The 21,977-nt window shown below is 38.3% G+C and overlaps 2 protein-coding genes across 3 annotated transcripts in view; one reads left to right on the top strand and one right to left on the bottom strand.

Moving 5' to 3' along the window:
- The window catches only part of LOC592418 (cytosolic carboxypeptidase 1), a 40,681-nt gene continuing 18,704 nt past the window's right edge, over positions 1 to 21,977 (bottom strand). Inside the window, exons 12-25 of the mRNA XM_030977394.1 lie at positions 12,151 to 12,233; positions 11,524 to 11,637; positions 10,386 to 11,197; positions 9,330 to 9,461; positions 8,553 to 8,637; positions 7,139 to 7,295; positions 6,008 to 6,240; positions 5,329 to 5,485; positions 4,400 to 4,580; positions 3,636 to 3,765; positions 2,765 to 2,914; positions 2,013 to 2,189; positions 1,298 to 1,518; positions 1 to 678 (exon numbers count right to left, since the gene is read on the bottom strand). Coding sequence (XP_030833254.1) covers positions 405 to 678; positions 1,298 to 1,518; positions 2,013 to 2,189; positions 2,765 to 2,914; positions 3,636 to 3,765; positions 4,400 to 4,580; positions 5,329 to 5,485; positions 6,008 to 6,240; positions 7,139 to 7,295; positions 8,553 to 8,637; positions 9,330 to 9,461; positions 10,386 to 11,197; positions 11,524 to 11,637; positions 12,151 to 12,233 — 2,906 coding nt within the window. The 3' untranslated portion in view covers positions 1 to 404. The remainder of the gene's footprint in view (positions 679 to 1,297; positions 1,519 to 2,012; positions 2,190 to 2,764; positions 2,915 to 3,635; positions 3,766 to 4,399; positions 4,581 to 5,328; positions 5,486 to 6,007; positions 6,241 to 7,138; positions 7,296 to 8,552; positions 8,638 to 9,329; positions 9,462 to 10,385; positions 11,198 to 11,523; positions 11,638 to 12,150; positions 12,234 to 21,977) is intronic.
- On the top strand, positions 12,899 to 20,590 carry LOC105444767. 2 transcript variants are annotated; one of them, XM_011679446.2, is made up of 6 exons: positions 12,899 to 13,325; positions 15,094 to 16,924; positions 17,413 to 17,565; positions 17,890 to 18,078; positions 18,485 to 18,614; positions 19,680 to 20,590. In XM_011679446.2, coding segments are annotated over exons 1-6 (2,598 nt in total). In that variant the 5' UTR covers positions 12,899 to 13,323; the 3' UTR covers positions 19,973 to 20,590. The 2 variants fall into 2 exon arrangements, with proteins under 2 accessions (XP_011677748.1, XP_030833255.1); XM_030977395.1 differs by lacking the exon at positions 12,899 to 13,325 and having other exon boundaries at positions 14,926 to 16,924.

The following is a 21,977-nucleotide window of genomic DNA, read 5'->3' as shown; positions in this document are numbered from 1 at the left end:
GCATGTGAAGCCAACAGACAAACAATCCTGCACCAGAAACTATCATTAATACAGCTATCATAGATGACACTTTTATGAGGTATTTGAATTGTAGAGTTGGTTTCTTTCTTCCTACTTCAAAGTGCTGACACATATTGTCACCACTTTCATCCTACCTCAAACTATTCTTCCCTGTTACCTCTCTTATTTCATCAAGTGTCTCCTTCTGTTACTGTATCACCCAAATGACCCCCTGGCTATAAAACACCATGTCTATTTTACTCCACAGTAAAATGATGATTTCAAATACCATCTCTTGATGTGACGCTCCCATTCTCGTTACAGTTCTAATGATGGAATCCTTTGAACTATAATACCTTTGGCATATGATGATGATGCGTTACCATAGAAATTCACTAACCGCATCATACTGGACCGCCCACGATGGAATCCTTAGGATATCCATAATCCTCCTCCTCCTCCTCCTCCCTCTCCTCCATCTCCTCGACCACCTTCCGATCTATCTTTGGGATGCTGTCATCATCGAGTCCATACACAAACACAACATCCCCCTCCTCCTCCTCTTCCACTTCGTCCTCATCGTCCTCCTCATTCTCGCTTGGTGTGAGCTCCTCCTTGAGGTCCGTCATCAGATGACTTCGCTTCCTCTCACACGCAGGGGCTTTCTCCATCTCACCACTAGGAGGGGACAACAAGGAAATCAAGGAAAGACAAGTGAATGGGTCATTCATTCTCTAAATTTAAAAAAAGTATTGTTTTCTTACTGAAAAAAAAGATCAAATACCTGATCATACAAAACAGTTACAATATGAAATTGTTATACTAGTATTCAGTTAGATTAAGAATAACTTACGTAAACACAACAGCTAGGGTAAAATTGTGCTAATTTGGCGATTTCCCAAGTTATAGCACAAATACAGAATACCACATTATAGAGGCCATATAAAAATAAATCATCGTAAGGCCTGACAGCCTGTGTACTTTTGTAGAACAGAGGGGGAACAATTAGGCCATTACAGGACCCTTATCATCAGGTCAAATCACTGTGCTTGGCATCTCCTCTTGAGAATGTACAAGAAAAACAGGTGCAAAGATTTTCAAAATATCATCCTTAGGTAATTTCAATAGCCTCATGCATTCATGCACCACATTTTAATATGTGTGTACATAACAATGACTTATTACATACTTTGACAATGACACTTGATAGGCAATATAATAGGCCTTTGAAATTGACTATGAGTTAATTTCTTGATAGTCTTTGCAATCATGTCAACAGAAAAAGAGAATGACTTACAAGAATTCATCCCCATCCTCCTCATCCTCATCCTCCATGGGTTGAGCTGAAGGGTAGGTACTAGACACCCCTGAGCTGCTGGGGTCAGTCACACTGGAGGTATGGTTGTACAGGTGTCTGTGAGCTGTACCTGTTGCTTCAAACCTACGGGCAAGCTTGTAAAGACCCTCGCAGAAGTGCTGCCCCATCTCCTCCAGCATGGCCGTTGTTACTTGTAGACCCTAAGGAGGAAGCGATGATAAGGGTTTCTATGATTCATTTCTTCAATAGATAGTTAAAATACTATTTATCTCTCAAAATATACATCCTGAAGATCAATTCCATAGGTGACCGGAACCAAGGTTACTTGGGTGGTGACACTTAAATGAAATGCTTTTGAAAATGATTCCTTTGGCAATAGTGATACCTATTATCTTCAAATTATTCACACTGCGGTAGAAATAAAATTCTCATTCTTACAGAGTATCAACAAGTATCTTTGCCTTACCAAATGTTCATCAGTGTTCAAAAATCCTTCATGGATGTTTTTTTTTTCTTCTTACATTTCAAGATAATTTAATAGATATCTAAGAAATGTCACATTATCAAAATTTAAAACTTTAACAGATTTATGATTACAAACTAGTTTGCTGCAGGTTTAGAGGATCAATGAAATAAAGATGAAAAACAGATTAAATAAATGTAATGCTGCTATCCTGCATTGAAAATGGCTTACCTTATATTTGCCCTGATCGAAGCCACAGTATGTACTCTCCATAGTGTAACTCCTGGCTACACCTATCTCTCTCCATACCACTACCCTAGCAGCAGACTCCTTGCCCTTGTCTACAGCAAAGCTACAGTTACTGTGGGAAAATGCAGGGGCTATGCTGCTCAGGATACGAGGAAGGGTCTAGAGGGCGAAGTGACAAAGAGGAGGATAATGAAAGATAACACAGTTTACAAGCATTATAGATGTCATTATCAATAAGGTTCGGTCAAAATCATAGCTCCCACTACCATCATTTATATTGTTATTATCATCATCATCATCATCATATTCATGATCACCATGATCATAATTGTCATCACCATCATCATCCCAACCATTATAATCACCATCATTCAGCATCCTTGTCATCATCAATATCATGATCACTGTCATGATCAATATCACCATAATTCTGCTTATAAGTATCGGCTTGCATGGTGACATAGATATACAGTACCGTAGGCATGTGGTTGCACACACTCAAGAAAGAAAGATTACTGAGTGTCCTTTTCTGGACTCCCCAATCCTTCCCCTCTCTCAAATGGTGCAACCCCAAGCCTACTGTATATATATTACCATAATTTGCATCAATTTTTTCATCCTTAATCTCATTATTCACATCACCATTATCCTCAGCTACCACTACCACCACCACTACCACCACCACCTCCACCACCCCACTGACACTCCTCCTCTTAACACTTCATAAGCTGTACCTTGTAGCTTGTATCTTCTACTTTAGCACCGGACACTCCTGACGGGATTCCAAACTTGATCAGATCCTCAGGAGAGTGGGACATGGCTGCACTGTTGCCGTACATGAACACATTCTTCTTCCTTGAATGCCCATGGAAATCACAGTACACCTGCCAAAGAAAATACAACAGGTTTTAAAGAGAAGGTTGAGTTCTGGGAAGGGTTGAAAAATAATTTGTGACTGTTATCTTTGCTATTATGCAAGTGTTGACAAACATCAGATAACAAATGTTCCCTGAAAAGCATGGCTCTTAAAATGCCTCAATATTCTAAATATGGCAAGTAACAGCATAAAAATCGGGAGAGATTTCCCATATAGTCCCATATACATATTTATGTGTACAGTGCTTGTAACTTTACCACGACTGGGCCAAAATTCTTATCATTTTGATGATTCCAGAACCTTGCAGTACACACCAATACTTATATATGCTACATGATCAACCTTATCTGATCAATTTCACACCGTATCTTTCATAATGCAATCGTATGACCAGAACTCAACTTATCTATAAATGAAGAATCCATAACAGGCAACGTTCTGCAAATTTTATTTCATAGATCAGCTTTGCAACTTTTTCAGTAACGGAGAGAGAGAACCAATCACACAACAAACAGCAAGTTTATGGGCTGAAACTTTACCAAGAGCACGTGTGCTGTGATAGGAAACATATCTCCGGCACAGGTCTGCATATCAACCCAACCCAATTTTAGTAGTTACACTTTTAAAAACCAACCGCTTGAGGAGCTAACATCCGTTTTATCCATTTTGGAATCATTCAAAAACCAATAAAAACATGTCTAGAAAAAAATGAGACAATGAATACCAACCAGTGGGCTCCTCTCGATAAGCTTGAGGTATTGAAGCAGTCCTTTGGTATGATAGATGGTTGGATGAAGCTCTTTGATCGGTTGTAACCAACGTCTGTTAAGATCCTCTCCGCTCAGAGAACAACGATGGCTGTATTTAAAATAAAAGAATCATAAATAAATTTGTGCATTAGTACTTTTTATTCTTGGACTTTAACACAGTATTTTCCACAGAATGGATGACCAAAGATGAAAATGACTGTAGAACTTCTGATCTGTGGTCAATTTCTAATATGAGTTGATTTTTAATATCAAATTAGGAACTAACACTATATCACAACTAAGCGAAAAGTGTATTAAACATTAAACCATATCGCAATCCAAGTCCTAAAATTCTTTCATTAACAAAATAAAGCCTGAGGGAAAATGTCTTCTTTCCACAATGGTAATTTACAAGCCGTCATTCTTACATTAAGTGCTCCACATATTTCTTACGTTACATGTGTTAAAATTTAACCTTTTTTTTTAAGAAAAAAAAATGTATTAAAGCATTTAAAACTGAAAAATATCAGCACGAAGAGGGAGTTTTAAAAAACAAAGTAAAAAAAACCAAAGCATTTCCGACCAGCCGACCCATGTTTTGGCACCCAAAGGGCAATCCTTTTTTTAAAGGCCTTACAGTGTATCTGTTGATACCTGAACAGGCTATTGGTTGCAACTGCACAATATATACAAACAAAAATGTCAGATCACCATGGAAATAAATGAAGATGATTGATTCCTACCTTCCATTGATGACTCCATCAGGGTTTAGCATAGGTACAATCTTGAAGATGAAGATCTCTCTGAGAGCCTGGGCTGTCGGGTGTGTACTCATCAAGAACTTTAGAGTACCCTTCATGATGTAAGAACTGTTACTCTCTCCTGGATGGACACGAGCTGACAGGAAGAGGTACCTTCGACACCCTGAAAAAGACAAAGAGAAAAAGATTCATTATTATTATTTTATTTGGCAAATCAAGTCACATAAAGACTACAATATAGCAACCATGAATTGAGACAAAATCTATAGAAAACATATATAAATATTGCAATAGGAGGTTCATCTGGTCAAGCTGCCCGGGTATGGAAAAAGTTAACCTAATAACTATGATGCGCAGACCTTCCTCCCCACACCTGATATTGATTCAAATAAAGTTTAAAAAACAAAAGAAAGATGATGAAGAATTGCTACTCTCTCCTGTAGGGACACAAGTCAACTGTTTCAAACATGTCTACAAAGATTCATTCATTTTTAATCGATAACCCTTGCTAAACCTTTGGATCTTGGGATTAAATCATAAGGCTAAAAGCCAAACAATGATTCGCTCAGCGTAACATCCAGTCTTCAAGATCACACAGAACTCACTCTCAACTATCAATGTTTCATATATACGTAAACTCCCAATGATCTTAACTTTCTTGAAATAAAAATTGGTCAAAATGTAACACTTAATAAATCACAAAATCTAAACTGGTGAGAAATTAATAAATTTCCATGATGACTTACTGCATTGCCATTAATTAGGAGAGTTTGGCCAACTTGGTTTCACTGGGTCACAACAAGGTGTATATTCTTTTGTTTTGTGTTTGCCCAACATAGCAGTAGTCACCATATTGTGACCAACTCAAACCGGGTTTGGCCAAACTCTGTGTATAGATGGCTCTGACTTACTGAATTGCAAGACGCCCTCTTTGTCCAGAGTTGTAGGATTGGCTGTGATAGTGAGGACTGGACATTCGTTGCCTCCTAGAGACAGGCACAGGCTCTGCTTCCTGTAGTAGATGTCACTGAACTCTCCTAAACTAGCTTGCAGCTTACTCAGGTGAACCTGTAACAGTCAAGAACAAAATTTATAAACTTGAGAAGTTGATTTCTATGTGTGTCATTGGCTTATTAAACATGCATATCAATCAGATATGATTATTTACATCTGAGACCAATCCTTTAAAGAGATCCGGTAACTTTGTCACAGATTCTGAAAACAAATCCTGGATTTAGCTCATGCTCCAATGATAATTATCAACCTTTAGGTCAGTCAGGAACCCCATGACTTCTACAAGCTGATCGCCTGTCTGATTATCAAGATATTAATGATTGGAAATCAAACTTTCATTTTCCGTGTTCCTAACGGTTTTTATAACACTACAGTCTATTGGGGAAAATGAGTATGGTAAAACCGGCACTCAAAGATGTTTACTTCTTTGAGGTGATTCATGATCATTTTGAAAAACCATTTTTTTTTAGGGCTTCAATATTACACCTTATTACAGACACTGATAACTTGTAGGACCATGCATCTCAGATTTAACATTGTTAAACAATGCCTTTAAGATGACAACCGCATTCTCACCTGTAGTGTCGTGTAGGTGAAAGGGTAATGATAAGCCAGATAGCAGATGTCCTTGTCATGTTTGAAGGTCAAGGTGAAGGCAAAGGTGAAGTAGGTCTTGCCCTTCTGACCTCCGGTGGCTGCGGTGCTACGGCTGTAGTTGTTCTTGTAGTAGGCGATCTCCGACCCTACCCTCTCCCAGTGAGGGCTCCCTTCCATGGCCTCGTGGACGGAGTACATCACTGGCTGCATGCCTGGTGCGAGAGACAGGTAGACGGAGGAGATGGACAAGACGATGACATAGCGAATAGCAGAGAGACGGTAAAGAGAGAAAGAGACAAAAAAAGAGAAAGAGAAGCAAGAGAGTAAACAAAATGAGTCAAAGAGGGAGAGTGATGGGGAAATGGGGAAAGAGAGGGAAGAAAAGAGGGGAGCGAGATTAGGTTTTGAAAGAGAGAGAGAGAGAGATAAAGAGGTTAGTTGTGACAAACACATACCATACCATATTTTAATACTCCCTTTTTGTTCAAAATCCTGTAGTATATCAGCTTTAAAATCTCTGCTATATATCAAAACAGGCAATTTCAATTAAACAATTTTTGGCCCATTTTGTAGATATGATAATACTTGCCATTATTCCACTTATTGTGCCTCCAAGAATACTGCCTTAAATTTCATTTGCAGATTATTGACCTTGACCTAAGCCTTCCACACCATCTGGGAGATGTGTGATGGCTTCTGCTTCATGACCTCAAGCCAGATCTTCCTATCTTGGACGTTCTGGTCGCTTCTGTGAGGGATCCCAGACATCTAGTAGCACAATCAGCCTTTACACAATCTAACCATTTCTTGGCTGGTCTCCCCCAGGGTCTATCACCATGAATATTAGAAGTCAGGAGTATCTCTGGGTAGTGTTATGGTCTCATACTGTTAAACATGGCCAAAGAATAGCAGCCGTTTTGGGGCTAATTTGTCCAGAATGGTTTCATCCAGTCCTAGAGTCTCCCAAACTGCTGTATTTCATATTTTTGTCTAGTCTGGTTACACCCCAAAAGTTTCAAGGGCAGATCATTTCAAAGGTAAGGAGCCTATTAAGGTTATTAACCGAGTGAAAACCGAGACAAAAAGGTACCATCAGGCTGAGTAACTCACCATAGTTGAATTGACTATTAGCCTTCTCACAGTTGATGATGTTGAATCGATGACGTACACCGGCCTGCATCCCTGATATCTCAAAGTAGAACCATTGATGATGATGGTTGCTGTTGATATCTGATCTCAAGATTAAATCATACTCGTGCTTCCTGACCTGTTTGGAAAAAAATGAACAAGCAAATGATGTCACTTTGTTCCTTCTAAACAGTGTGAAATAAACAGCTGACACTTTAATATATACAAGTGATTTGATAGGGTTACTCAACAAACAGAACTATGGCACAAGATAAACCATGATTAGGCCTAAAAAAAAGATGTTTTATTGCCCTTTAGGCGCCAAAACATGGGTCGGTCGGTTGGTCGGAAGGAAATATTTTTTTTAAACTTTTTTTTTTTTTAAACTCGCTCTTTGGGCTTTGAATGCTTTAAAACATTTTTTTCTCTAAAAAATGGTAAAAAAAAAAACTGTTTTAAAAAGCCAACCGGTGATTTTAAAATTTTGGGGTCGGTCGCAAAGGGCAATACAACATCTGTTTTGTTTTGCCTTATTAAGTCACAATTACAAAAACAGATCGGATGGGGGAGAAGAAGAAATTTCTCTCAAAAGATGACATTGATTGCTCTTGGTACAACAGGGTTTGTAAGTTGGTATTACTGAAATTAACACAAAGGGTTATATATCACTTCAAAAACTTGGAATCTCTATTTTTAGAAAATACACACAAACAAAAAATAATTGCAGTGACTAATTGGTGCTTTTAAGTAAATGGAACGCAAATGCATTTGATTACAAGTAATGAGGGAAACTAGACCAAGTAATGAAAATTGATGTACATGTATGCATACCTGCCAACCTGAGACAAGAGAAATTAGGAGTAAATTTTTCTGGATGGACTACGAGGTCGCGAACCACCGAAGGATTGGGGTAGTAGCCCGTAGATTGGGGGGGGGGGGGGGGGGTACACAGGGGGTGACTGCGGAACTAAATGTACATCTTCTATGAGCGCGAGCGCGGATGTCGGCGTGATCTGATTATCAGTGCTGTGTTATGCTTTAGTCTTATACATACATACATACATACATATTGGTATTTATTGAGCGCCTTTACATGAACATGCTCAAGGCGCTTTACATTTCAAAATACAAACATAATAGTTATATACTCTCCAAGTGCATTACACTCTAAAATAAAAATTTAAAAAAAAACAAAAAAAAAAAATTAAAAACAAAAAAAAAAAATTAAAAAAAAATCGGAGTTTTGAGGCATGCACTCGGAATTCGGAGTTGGTATGTAAAAAGCGGAGGAACTCCGCCTAAATCGGGGTGGTTGGCAGGTATGTGTATGGTAATTTTTCTCATATTGTCAAATGCAATTATGATCAAAGGGATGACCATTGCAAGCTAGTCTTACCTGTATTGCTCTTCTAAGATTGCCGCATTCAAACAAAGAATTGAAAGAAAGACTTTGCGACTCTCCATCAGCTCCAGATCTAGAGCTGCAACAAACATAATGAGAAAATATGATTAAAAAGATATAATAAACCACCTTACATCAACTGGAAAGTAAAAAGAACTATATTTTAGCATTAAATTTGGATCAATCTTGTACACAGTCACAATAAAGCTAGAATGCCATTTTCATAAGCCTTTAATTTAGGTATATTAATAGTTCCTGTAGTAGAATGAAAAAGAGATTAACATACATGTGTGCATTGATCACACTTCTACATGAGCATTAAAAAAATACTGATAGTCAAATGGGAATTTAAATATAAAAATCATATTTCTGTTAACAAATATTGTTAAATCTATGCCGTAAACCACCAACATTAAGAAGTATGATTTATATAAATCCTCTTTGAACTGAAAACCTAAAAAAAATAAAGCTCTAAAAACTGAAACATTAAACCATCTTAAAACCTGTCACTAAAAACTACCGTAGTCAAAATAGTCAAAATGTTGTCAAACATTATGTCACAAATTTCAATAGTGGTCTAAAATGATCTAAAAAATGTATTGAAAATATGAGAACATGTGGTACTCCTAAAGACACCTTACTCAAGATCTTTTATCTCTCAGAAAACAGAGACAGGAAACCTTTTGAGTATGACCCCCTACCCCTCCCCCCCCCCCTCCTTCCCTCAAATGTAAACGACAAGTAAATCCCACAATGTGATGAATGGCTTACTTGTGTGCTCCATGGTTGGTTGGAGTAAAGCGTGTTGCTCCATTCTTCATGAGCTCATCTAGATCATAGACAGTCTTCTCTATCACTTTATGTGGGTGGATCATCCTGTCAATGTCTTCAAAGACAAGGCACCTGCAAAGTAATCATTGACAGGGGGTGTTTCACAAAGATCCCAAGTTGGACTTAAAAATTATGGAAAGCCGTTAGCATCCTTGAAAATATTTTGCAAACGTTATTTTAAAAGGCATAAAATGTTGATTCAAATCATTCATATTTTCTATTATCATGGGAGATTATATGTTCTTGATGTGGCATTTATGAAAAGCCTAAAATACTTAAATTTTTGCTTTTCATTATAAGGCTACACATGGCTCTCCATGATATTTATGTCCAACTTAGAGTTAAGTTTGACTTAGAATCTTTGTGAAACACCTCCCAGGTCATGAGTTTATCTAACTCATGGACAGTTTTAAGTGATTACATTATCCTGTTGCCTTTACATATAAGAAACCTTGATAAAGAGAATAAACTTGCATGATTTTATCTTGATCATTGATAAGCTTGACAGGTTTCTATTTACGGATCATCCTGACTTCAATCCATATCGCCGGCTCAGAAAAAACAGCCATGTACATGTACCCTGTAAACGCCCTTAATACAATGTTTATATATCTAACATTTGGTTTGGTTTTCAGAGCACAGTTACCCCAAATAATACGTTATTCACAAGAAATAAAAATAGAGTGAAAACGATAACCTTCCATAATGTGGTTAGATGAGCAAGTGTGCGCTTAAATGACGCCTGACTGGAAAGCTCCCAAGGGAGTGGAGAAATGTGCATACATTGTGTGCAGGCAAGCTTGAATCCGATGACTGGGGTAATAATATAAACGTTAAGAGACATCATCGATGTATTAAGCGCTATATAACAGGGGAATATTATCATTATATTGAAAATGGCGATTGTTTTAATCAATAATCAATATTAGGAGAAAATTAGCTCTCATTACTTGCAATGGCTCAAATGACATGAATGAATGAATGAACAATGCTAACCTTTGGACACTAGCTGGTTTGTCATAGAACTCTTCCACCAAATCGCCGGTCGAATGTCCATGTATTTCAGGATGGGCAATCCTACGGAACGGAAGCACTCTCTTCGTCTTTGCTAACGTGTCCCCATACATATCAGGTTTCACCTCGTCCAAACTGACCTCCTCCGTCATCAACATTTCATTGTTCGAGCTCGGGACGTCGGTGGGACTGCGGAGGGTCATTCTCGAGATGGTCATCGATGACCTCACAAACTCAATGCTCTCTGTGGGGTGCTCATCCCCGATGCCCCAAAGAGCATGGGCAGTCACATGACGCTCAGGACTGGTATACTTGAAACCGTTGCCATGTTTTGTTCCTTTGGTCGGCGAGTGGCTACGCCTCAGGTTATGGACGGATCTAGACTGTTTGGCAGATACCCTAGGGTTTGTAGTCCTGAATGACGAAGGCACTGAATCTGACGAAAGGTCTGTATTCATGGCTGAACCACCAAGGTTGAAGTGTCCTGCAAACGTGGAGTCGTCATTGTCTTGCGAGAACCATGCATTGGAGTTGGCCTTGCCGGGGCCCTGTCTGCCTTGATGCTTAGCAATATCAACATTTGCATCATCGCTGGAAGGATAGTTTGTGACGAGACTACCGTACTTGGACAAATTTGGCAAACTGAAGCGGTTCTCTCTGAGGTTTTGAGTCGTTGCGCCCATCCTGGAGCTACCTCTTGGTAGGTCTGACTTGGCGGTGGGTATGTGGATGGTGGTCCCAGGACGCTGAGATGATGCGTCTTCAAGTTCTCCTTCCTCAGGCTCAGTCATATGCTAGAAAAATAAATCAAAAAAATAAATCATTCAAATACAGGCTTTCTGTTAACATCTTATTAACAGAGTATGACAGTATCACATTCTTGAAAGCCACATCTTTCTAGTTGAAAAGTCAAAATCCTCTTCAAGCCTTCAGAGAAATCCGGAATACAAATTAACTAGAAACTAATAAACTAAGACAGTGAGGGAAAACTTGCCTTCACATAAGAAGAGAATACACTACATTTCAAATATAATTCCACATATCCTTACCGGAAATACTTTTTTGTTTATTCTTCCAGAAGGATTTAAATATTTTTTGACCAAAAATGTATAATCTTTACCTCTTCAAAGTCGACAAGTTCAGGAAAGAATTTGAGGTAGGTTGCTAGATCTTCAGGCGTCCTTTGTTGAGTCTCTGATGCCATCTGTTTATCTCCTTCTTCTACAGCTTCACCCTGTCAAGGTCAAAGGTCAAAGATCACTAGGCCTTTGTTGAACTTCTTAATCAATACTTAAAGTGACCCTACGTTAAGCTCAAGATTTAACAAACTCGTTACTAAACAGTTTGCCAATCACTACTGATTGCAATAGAAATCATTGGAAAGCAAATAGAAGTTTTGCATCACTAATGTTGTGTGATGAAGACTCTTATGGCCCATGACACATAATACAAAGGTCAAGAGAGAGGGGTTAGTCATTGACCCCTAATTACAGGTAACTGCTGTGAGACACATGTCATTGCCCTGTCTTATACAGATTTGTCATTAATCTAAACATACCATACATACTCCATTCAATTGCAAATTTACAATCCCCTATCTCTCATTTAGTGAGCTGCGATAAATATTGGTAGGTTGCGACCAATTCAGATCATCCAAAATTCTTTACATGACATGCTCCACATCGTAACCTAGTTTCATATTCTGTAAAAAATGAGTGTCTGTATGTAGGAGGGAAAGTCCTTTTACCTTTTGAGGTTCCTCCTCTTTGTTCTCGTCACCGCTACTGACATCATCATCCTGATCATCGCTCTCGTCGATAACGTCATCTCCTACAAAGAGGGAGGAAAATAAGATTTGTAGTCAACCATGCTTTAGTGACCACCTGTCTACAAAGACCACCTGCCTACAAAGGCCACATTTGTTATTTCCTTTGAAAATGGTTTCTCATTGAATCATGTACTAAAGGAACCTGTCTACAAAGACCACCTGTCTACAAAGGCCACTTTTTAAGTTTCCCTTGGGTGGTCGCTATAGACAGGTTTGATTTGACAGGTTTGGGTTGTATCTACTTTAGGATTGTCAAAAGCTGCATGAAATACATGAAATTGCTAATTCTACGATAGCAAACCATTACAAATTGTTTTTGGTCCTTTTGAACACATTTTATGGTTTTACTAGTATTAATATAATTTTAATTCAGGTTACATACATGTACATTTATCACCATAATGTATGCATATCAATGGACAGTATCACACATATTTACCAGTCTTATCTGCACTAGTTTAGCCAGGAGGGATTTGACCTCCCTCCGTGGTCACTGACAGGTGGTTATCTCATCAAATAAGCTCTCAATAAACATAAGAAAAAGGAGACCATGGGGGACCAACAGCCACCGATTAGGCATTGTTTGCTACATAGAGGGCGCAAGAAGCTACAAGTAGTGCAGTGGGGCTTTAAATAAAAATTACAGTTTAACCAGGGAGGTGTTTTAAATGGAGATTTCGTCTCGAAAGAATTTCCCGAGGGAAAGATATTCAAGATTAACTTGGCTTAACAACAAGTAATGTAACCCTCTTCAGCCATCAAATCCATCAACAGCTGCCCTTATCAGACCACAGATGCCCTCTGGCGATCCAAATGTTACGAAGTGTTACGCAACGCGGCCTGCTTCCCTAAGCTCTCCAAACACTTGGTCGTAAAAAAAGGCTTTGAAGCCATGCGTTGCACCGAGAAAATGACGTTATACTCATTGAAGATGTATTAGCTATAACATATAAAATACGAAAATCGACAACTTATGGCACAATGCAACCTTCTATTGGTTATCAAATGCTTTCGCTGTGCTCGGATAACTCTACTGAAGACGAAGCCATCTGAACCAGCGAAATCGACCAAGGAAATCGTGAGTTAGAGTGAATGTAAGTTTCTCATCATCATCATGTTCTCTTCTAATTATTGACATTTTCCGAAAGTTTCCGAAATTTTGACATAGCTAGGAAGGTAGATCAAAGCTTTATCTCTTAAAATAACTAAATGAAATTGTGTTGTATATTTGCGCATTTGGTGTAATGAGGGTTAGAAGTTGTCAAATCATCACCACTTTTCACCCCGATTACGTACTTACGGCCGGGCCGGCGATGCGCAAGCCGCTGTGCTCGCTGCTCGCTGGGCTGTCCATGCTGCATGTTGTGGGTGGAAATACACGTACCCGCATTACTACCCTGGCTGTGTATTAAAAGCTGTGCTATTGATTCTCAACATTTCAAACACCACTGTACAAAACTCGACTGATTTCACTCAAATTTAGTACTTAAGTGACGATTGATGACACCTAAAGAGCATTAAAATACAATTTGTTAAACTTTCAGATGTAAGAAAGAATAATTTAAAAATCAAAATTGCGAGTCTACTGTCAAACTTGCCGATCAACCGCATCGGCATGATTATGTGCATTTGTATGTTGTGCGTGTATTGACTATTCATGTATTCAAATGCTGCCTATTTACACGTACTGCAGTGCTTAAGGTCAATACGCATTAGTATCAACTATCTATGCTTTGCTGGAGTGGGTGGAAAGAGAGCTCCATCAGAAGTGGCTTAATCTTAAAATACTATAGACTACTGTGAGTTTTTCTTACAAAGCCAGTCCACATTTTCCCTGCAAGTCGGGGCTACATTTCAAGATCTAGTCTACTGTCTAGACCTAGACCTATTTTTTTTTAATTAGGCTGTCAAATTTGGGGAAGAGATCTAGACTAGGTCTAGACTCTATGCAATTTCATTTTTTTTACACAACAGGGAGGGGGGGGGGTAGTTTATTTCTTACTCAACACCCCTTCAGCAAAAAAAAAAGAAGATTTAATTATGGTTCCATGTTTGGCGGGAGGTTTTTTCACATATTGGGAGATTCTACATCAAAGCGGTAGAGCAGGAGGAAGGGCGTGGTGGCTGGAGACTCCCGCTACGAGCTGGTGGGAGGGCAGGAGAATGAGCGTGGTGGCGTGAGACTCCCTCCAAATACGGGAGGGTTGACAGCCCTGTTTATTAAGAAGTTGTTAATTCCCCCCCCCCCTCCCCTTCCCTGTATTTTTGCATCCCGATCCCGCTAGCTACATGTATCTATAGTACCAGTAATTAGTAGCTTCAAGGACGACTAGGGAGTTGGATTAGACCCTGCGTATGGCTGAGGCCGGCTGCGCCATTTATACTTAGGCCAAGTAAAAAGATATGCATGTTTAGCGTCCCCGCCCGCTTCCTTTTTGGGGGCCGCCTCCCTTTTTTTTTTTTTTCTTTAATGAATTAAAAGATGACAAACATACTCCAAAATGATCTATTTCTGATTTTTTTTTTTTTTTAAATTATGGCGGCCATCTTGAAAAATAGCCTGATTTTCCGGAAAAATGTACCGGGCATCCATTTTGAAAGGAAAACAAAAAAATGGCCTCCTCCTTCCTATTTTTTAAAAAAAACAGGAGGCTAAACATGTTTTTATTTTTATTTGGCCTTATAGCCTGTGCTCGCTGGGGTGGACTCCGGTAGTTGCTGTGGCGATTAACAAAATACATTTTAAAATTTGTTTAATAAAACATAAATTATATTGGTAGCAATATTTCTGTTTTTATTGTAACAATATTTTTGTATTTAAATATATTTAAATCAACTTTGCCTATTTAATTTTTGATACAGGGTTGCAATGTCTGGATCTCACCACTGTTCTGCCCTCCAGGGGCTGTGCAGACTTTGTGGAGACGTCATCACCGAAAGAAGTGTCAAGAAGGAGAAACTTGCTAAAGTCATCAATAGGGCATTATCTCTGGACATCAGCATTGACGATGATGACATTCATCCACCTTCTGTATGCTACTTGTGTGACCGCAAACTAGGGCGCTGGAGAACATGGAAGTCGCGTAAAGCAGGCACGGGGAGAAATAAGCGAGGGGGTGATGTTGGAATACAGATTAGGAATTTTGAACCACATGTTGATGACTGCTGTATTTGCACTGCGCCACAGGAACAGGAACCTGAACCCTCCCTGCTGCAGACATGTGAGAGAATTGGAAGAGAGCATGACATGGTAGTGCAACGAAGAGCAGGAAAAGTCCTTCTCATCACTCTTGATGAACATGGAAGTTCTGCCCAGTGTTTGTCTGTCTGTGAGTCAGGACTTTGGACTTTACGAGTCTATAGCAAACTTGTTTCCAAGGAGCATACACATTTGAAGGATTTGGATATCCTTGTCACGGTAGAATCTGTAATGGCAGTAATAGAAGCGGTATCCAAGTCACACATATGCCCTGGAAATCCTGAATATGTTGTCTCAGAATCTTCTATCATGCAACGTCCCATCTACATCCATAGAATGCCAGATCCAACCAAAGACACAATGAGACACACAAGTTGCCCATTGGTCACCACCAGTGATGGAAGGTGTCCTACATGTTCCATCTATCGTACTGACTTAGCCAAATTGTATAAGACTTGTGAGGCCATGAATTCCCCAGCACTCAAAGGAAACCATCGTTACATGAGAAAGGAAAAGCTCAGCAAACGTCTTAAAACAGAGAAAACAAACAAAAAAACTCTGAATCAAAAGCTAAAGAGGCTCAAGGCACAAGTGAAAAAAAAGTTCAATGAAGAGGCGAAGTCAGTTACTGAGCTGGAAAGTAAATCATTTGCCCAAGTTCTTCAGCAGGAGGAGAATAGCATTGCAAAAGAGTTCCCTGACAAATCACCACAGCAACTCTTGTGGCAAGAACAGTTAAGAAGGCTGAACAGAAAAGGGACGGGTATGAGATGGCATCCAGCAATTCTGCGATTATGTATTGCCCTTCATGCAAAGTCAGCAGCAGCATATAATGTTTTGCGAGATTCCGGATTTTTGACCTTGCCTCATCAGACAACTCTCTTCCAATACACCCACTTCACAGACAATCCACCAGGACTGAATGCCCAGTTTTTTCAGCGGGTCTGCAGTGACATTAAGTTTAGTTCATTGCAGCAGCATGAAAAAAATATAATGTTATCGATAGATGAAATAAAGGTCAGTGAAGGACTGGTATTTTCTCAATCAACTGGAGAAATTGTGGGATTTACAAGTCTGGGAACTCTTAACGATGAACTGCAGAAGTATGCAAGGGATTGCGAAGGTGCCAAAGAGCCCAAGATGGCAAGCCACATCCTCACTGTCATGATCCGAGCAATTTGCGCCTCATATCGAAGTCCAATTGCATATTTCGCTACATTGGGAGCCACAAGCGACCAATTATACTGGATTGTCACGGAATCTATCGAGTATCTGACTCATCAAGGATTTTGTGTGCGGGGCATTGTAAGCGATGGTGCTGCTCCCAATCGTGGTCTTTACAAGATCTTGACAGAAGGAATTTCGGATAACTTTTTCTTCAACTCGATTACAGACGACAGGATTTATCTTTTTGGTGATGTACCACACTTGATAAAAACCATTCGGAACAACTTTGAAAACTCTGGTTTCAACCACAAGACAAAGAATTTGAAGGTAACAAATATGAGAACTTGTGCAGAATATTAGTCACTATCTCTTATGTGCATTTTATGCAAACGTCTCGTCTGTTCATTAATGGAAAAGAATGGGGCATGTAGAGAAAACTATGATATATACATGTACTTGTACATGTACTCCTTTAACCAGAAAGCTGCTTTAAACCCCCTCCAACATTATGAGATCCAGGGAATTCCAAAAGTTTGATGTAAAAAAAAAATCACTTAAATTGTATAATGACAGTAAAGATATACATATATTTATTGTATTCATATACCGTCCACTTCATTAATGATTTTCACAGCACATCTGCATGGAATAGCACAAAATCTTCTTGTGGGGGGACTCAAAATTAATTAATTTGGAAATTAAAACATGCAATTTATTAATACAACAGGCATGAACATTTATAACTGTTTGTAAATTGAATGAAGAAAAAAATAAATTTGATTTGATGTTTTTATTTTATTTCTTAAAACGTGCAGTTCCGAGGATTAGACATCTCTTGGAAACACATATTGGATGTGTACGAGTGGGATTTTAGCAGTCCATCAAGTCTTCGCATGCTACATAAGCTGACAGAAGAACATCTTCATCTAACACCAGCACTGAGAATGAAAGTAAAACTGGCAGCTCAGGTATGTCAATGTTCTTATACATAGATTGTTGAATCCTAAGGTGAACTTAAATTTTAAAGATGCAAACAAGATGTTTGAGCATTCTTTTAGACTTGGGCAGTTTCTAATTTCCTATTATAATAGTGCAGTTGATCAGAACTATAGAAACATGTATTTGACGTGCCCTTTCTGTACTGCACCGTTATATTCTTTTGTTTTCTTGTTAATTCTTGCATGCATACTTTGAGGAGTGCAAAAGTTTAACAGAAAAATAAATACCGGTATGTGAAATGGAATTCAGCGTTTTTCTTAACCTTTTCTTTTGCATTTGTTTTCATGATGTAGGTTTTGAGCAGTACTGTTGCTAATGCACTGAAAGTGCAAGGTCTTCCAGAAACAGCTAGCACCATCAGGTTCATCGAGTATGTAGACACCTTCTTTGACTGTTTGAATGTGTCGACCCGTTTCGGTGGACAAAGGAAACGGAAAGATACCCTTTTCCCCTACAGCGATCAGAATGATTGGCGTTTCACGGTAAGGAGAAAGAGTTCTTCTCTGTCTGATCTAACATTTCATTGTCAGTAAAAAGTATTTCAGCAAAGAAATGAGACAGTGATTTCTCATTGTAAATATCACGAATAACAATGGAATCTCATTAAAGACCTGATTTGTAACAAGGAAAATTTAAGCAGGAAGTTGGGTCCCAAGGTGTTTTTTTAAACAAGGTTTCATTTCATAATAACCGTTCCTTTTAACAATGTACTTTTTTCTTAGTTTCAAAGCAAAATATCCATTCTTTTTTTAGCAAACCCATATATCTGAATTTAAAAAAAAGATATAACAAAGTACTTTCCATATATATTGGACATCAAATATCATAATTTTTGTTTGTGATTATGAAATAGGAGTGCAACATTGTTATTGCTCTTTCATCTTGCAGTGGTTGACGGAAGATTTGTTATCCTATCTTGATGAATGGGAATCAGAAGGCCTCATCCTTCCTATCACAGCACGTGATCGGGAACGACTGATTCTAAGCAAACAGACATTACAAGGAATTCGTATGACAGGTAATTAAATTGATGTTTATTTGCAGTCATAGCAGGGATTTGGGATGTGTATGAATTGCACGTTGTGTGCATTAAAGGTAGTAGTCCTCATTTGCAAACCATCCCCAATTTTGTTGAATTTTCATGGGTAGAAGCTCTTGAGCACTATAACCCTCTTCAAATTTGTAGAGCAAACGGGCCAGTGGTTTTGAAATGATAAGTGAATAGATTTCTTTTTATTCTTTGAATCGACCAATTGGTTCATGGAGGGGGCAGTGGCAGATCCAGGGGGGGGGGGTACTAATCAAATCAAAATTGAGGGCAAATGAGGGCTACTTTCTTTAAACACACTTTTATAATTTATTTAAAGGAGCTACACAAAGAAAAATTCACTACAACTGATAATTAGAACAAATTACATATGGATGGAAAGATTTTCTCTTGAAAAACATGAATAATTTGCTGAGAAATCACATAAAAGGTAGCTATCATGGAAAGGCGTAAAATGCAATTTTTCAAGACCCTTCTTAGACCCCCGAACGCCCCTGAACGTAAGCCAAACACACGAGCGTAGAGAGCTCTGAATAGTGACGTCACACACTGGACAAACAGCTCAGTACCGGCCGCATACCGGAGTCGCGCGTGTATTAGTCTGCAGCTAGTCAGCCGTGTCCCGTGTGTGACGTCACAAATATTGACACTCTACAAAGGACCGCTGAAGGCAGAAAATCTGGATCTCAAAACTAACATTTTTGAGAGTTGATTACTGCGGGCCCCAAACATATTTTGAAGAGGAGAGTTGTTGTATTTGATCAGTAAGGCTTCCCCTTCGCAATGATATGAGTTTTGCATCAATTCAAAACACTTTTGATTCTTTGTGTGTCTACTTTAAGTATAATTTAACTTGTACAGATAATTTCAAAAGTTTGATGTAAGATTGATCTGTATCAGTTTGTACAATGATGAAATTCATCTATTTCTTTCAACTTATTCAAATTGGTATCTAAAACTTGTGATTAAGGTTGCTACAATCTTGTAACCAATTACTGAGTTGATTAGTTTCTACTGTGCTTTCTTTACATGCAGTGAATTCATTTGTGAGCTTGTGCCGAGAGCTCTTAGCAGAAGAAGGAGTGCAGTTTGTGCTCAGTGACAAGTTTAATCAGGACCCTCTTGAGGAGTACTTTGTGAAGCAGCGCTCTATTGGGCGTTCAAATGAGAACCCAACCGTCTCTCAGTTTGGGAATAACATGCTGTCTATTCATGTTGCTGGAATGAGTCTGCGTGCATCAAAGAGGGCCAATGTTACCAGAGAGAGCGGTGGCGAGACCTCCATTGATTGTACTCCAATACCAAGAAAAAAACTCTTCAAACGTTAAAGTTGGAACAACATCTTTACAGGGGAAGTTGAATTCTGGGAAGGGTCAGGAAATTGCCCAATTAATCTTTAAACAAATTTGTAATTTTAAAGAGACATGAAATATTATAACTATCTTGAAAATTTCAACTTACTGCTGTAGTTTCTCAAAACAAAGAACAGAATAAGGAGATAATGATGAAATGTTTTTTATGGCTAAAGACCAGGTTTTCAGCAACTTTACGTTGAATTGTTTTGATAGGGTATCTAAAATAGTAAACGATAATCAATCATGTTGCCATCTTACTTGAGTCAAATATCATGATTAGATTTTTTTGAACTTTTTGACCCTTGCTAAAACTCCTCTCTCCGTTTAAAGCCCCTCTGAAGTGTTCAGACTTCAGAGACAAACAAATGTGTTTGAAAAGGATAAATAACAAAAAACTACAAAATTTGAACTGTTTACTATACAGTGAATATTCTATTTCGTATTGAAAATCCTTGAAAAAGGTAGTGTTAAATGACTTCCTTTTTTAACCCTATTATACACTTTAAAGGTAAAGACCAGTTCTGGTCACTCAATTGCATTGTGAAAGAAACGTTGTGGAATCGATCAAAAAAGGTTAATCATCTAGGTTCTGAAATCATCAAAATGATAAGAAATTTGGCCCAGTCTTGGTAAAGTTACAAGCACTGTACACAGAAAGATGTGGGACTACGCGATATCTATCCAGGCAGAATTGATATGATACCGGTAATTTACCATATATATCAAATAGTAGTTTTTCGGCAAAATTTGTATCATCACGGATTAGTCAAAACATATTCTTTGATTTGACATGATTGGTAATACGGTAAAAGCTTCCATTCCATTTTTGAGAGGGGGGCATTTTCAATCAGTTTAATCTTGGCCATGACAAGAAGTGGGTTATTGGTGTAGACAAATGCATGTGTACCCTTTACAGCTCATTTTATGTATGTTATTACCAAAGAAGAAAAAAGGCCAGTCAGCCACTCAATATAGTGTCCGACAGTGAAGTCTAGCAAGTAAACGAGTTTCCTTGCATAATTTGAATATCAGGACACTGCTATCGTTTAATTTCAGTTCACAGATAGGACTGTACATATATGACATACCAGTATTCATAATTCCTGCAATGTTCTACAGAATTTGTTGTTGGCTGCAAAGGGGACATAGTATCTTTAAGTGATATTTTACTATCATTTTTTTTTTGTGGGGGGGGGGGGGGCTCCCAACACTTTGAAGGGTCTTTAACATTCTTTTCAAGTACAGTGAAACCTTGTTATAATGAGTTCTTTTTATTTCCTAGTTTTTTCACCCTGATATAATGAGATGCACGATTTTAACAAAGTAATTCAACGGTCTTTAATACTCAATGTGATGAGGCTTCCCTGCATTTAGTAGTCCTTATTTCCACATTCTCCCTAATTTCAGAAATTCCATGGCTAGAAGTTCTTAGGCATAATTAACGGTCTTAAAATTTAGGACAAACTGCCCAGTAGTTTGTAAATGAGAAATGAATAGTTTTCTGTTATTTTTTTTAAAGTTTGATTTATAGAAACAAAGAAAATGAAAGAAATCTACTCTATTCTAACCTCAAAACTACTGGTCTGTTTGCTCTAGAAATTTGAAGAGGGTTAGTATGCCTACTCAAGGAATTGTATTGCATTGGGGGAGGATGTGCAAATGGGTAAGATGTGTTCTATGTTGACAAACGTGGTTGTATAATGAAGTAAAAGAGAATGTCAATTTACCATAATGAAAATCTTACTATTGAATTTCCTGGCTTCCTATGCATCTCCGTATGTACATTTTTTTGTTGGTATTCAGAAATTCATTTCTTAACATGTTAAGCTGCAATTTCAAGTAGCCAATATCTCTATGATAAACGATGACACACAGAGCATTTCATACCATTCAATGTAAATTTATTAAAACTGAAACCTTTGAAGATGAATTCTCCATAAACAGTAACCCAAGATAACTTTGAAGTACATGTAGTCTT

The sequence above is a fragment of the Strongylocentrotus purpuratus genome, unplaced genomic scaffold (assembly GCF_000002235.5).
Source record: "Strongylocentrotus purpuratus isolate Spur 01 unplaced genomic scaffold, Spur_5.0 spur5_scaffold_9, whole genome shotgun sequence".
Lineage (NCBI taxonomy): Eukaryota > Metazoa > Echinodermata > Echinoidea > Camarodonta > Strongylocentrotidae > Strongylocentrotus > Strongylocentrotus purpuratus.
The sequence above is the reverse complement of the archived record's forward strand: the minus strand, read 5'-3'. Positions and strand labels throughout refer to the sequence as shown.

Excerpts from the sequence above, each read along its gene's own strand:
- LOC105444767 (XM_011679446.2), top strand. Across the intron at positions 18,079-18,484 it reads AGAATGATTGGCGTTTCACG|TGGTTGACGGAAGATTTGTT; the intron begins GTAAGGAGAAAG and ends TTCATCTTGCAG. Across the intron at positions 18,615-19,679 it reads ACAAGGAATTCGTATGACAG|TGAATTCATTTGTGAGCTTG; the intron begins GTAATTAAATTG and ends CTTTACATGCAG.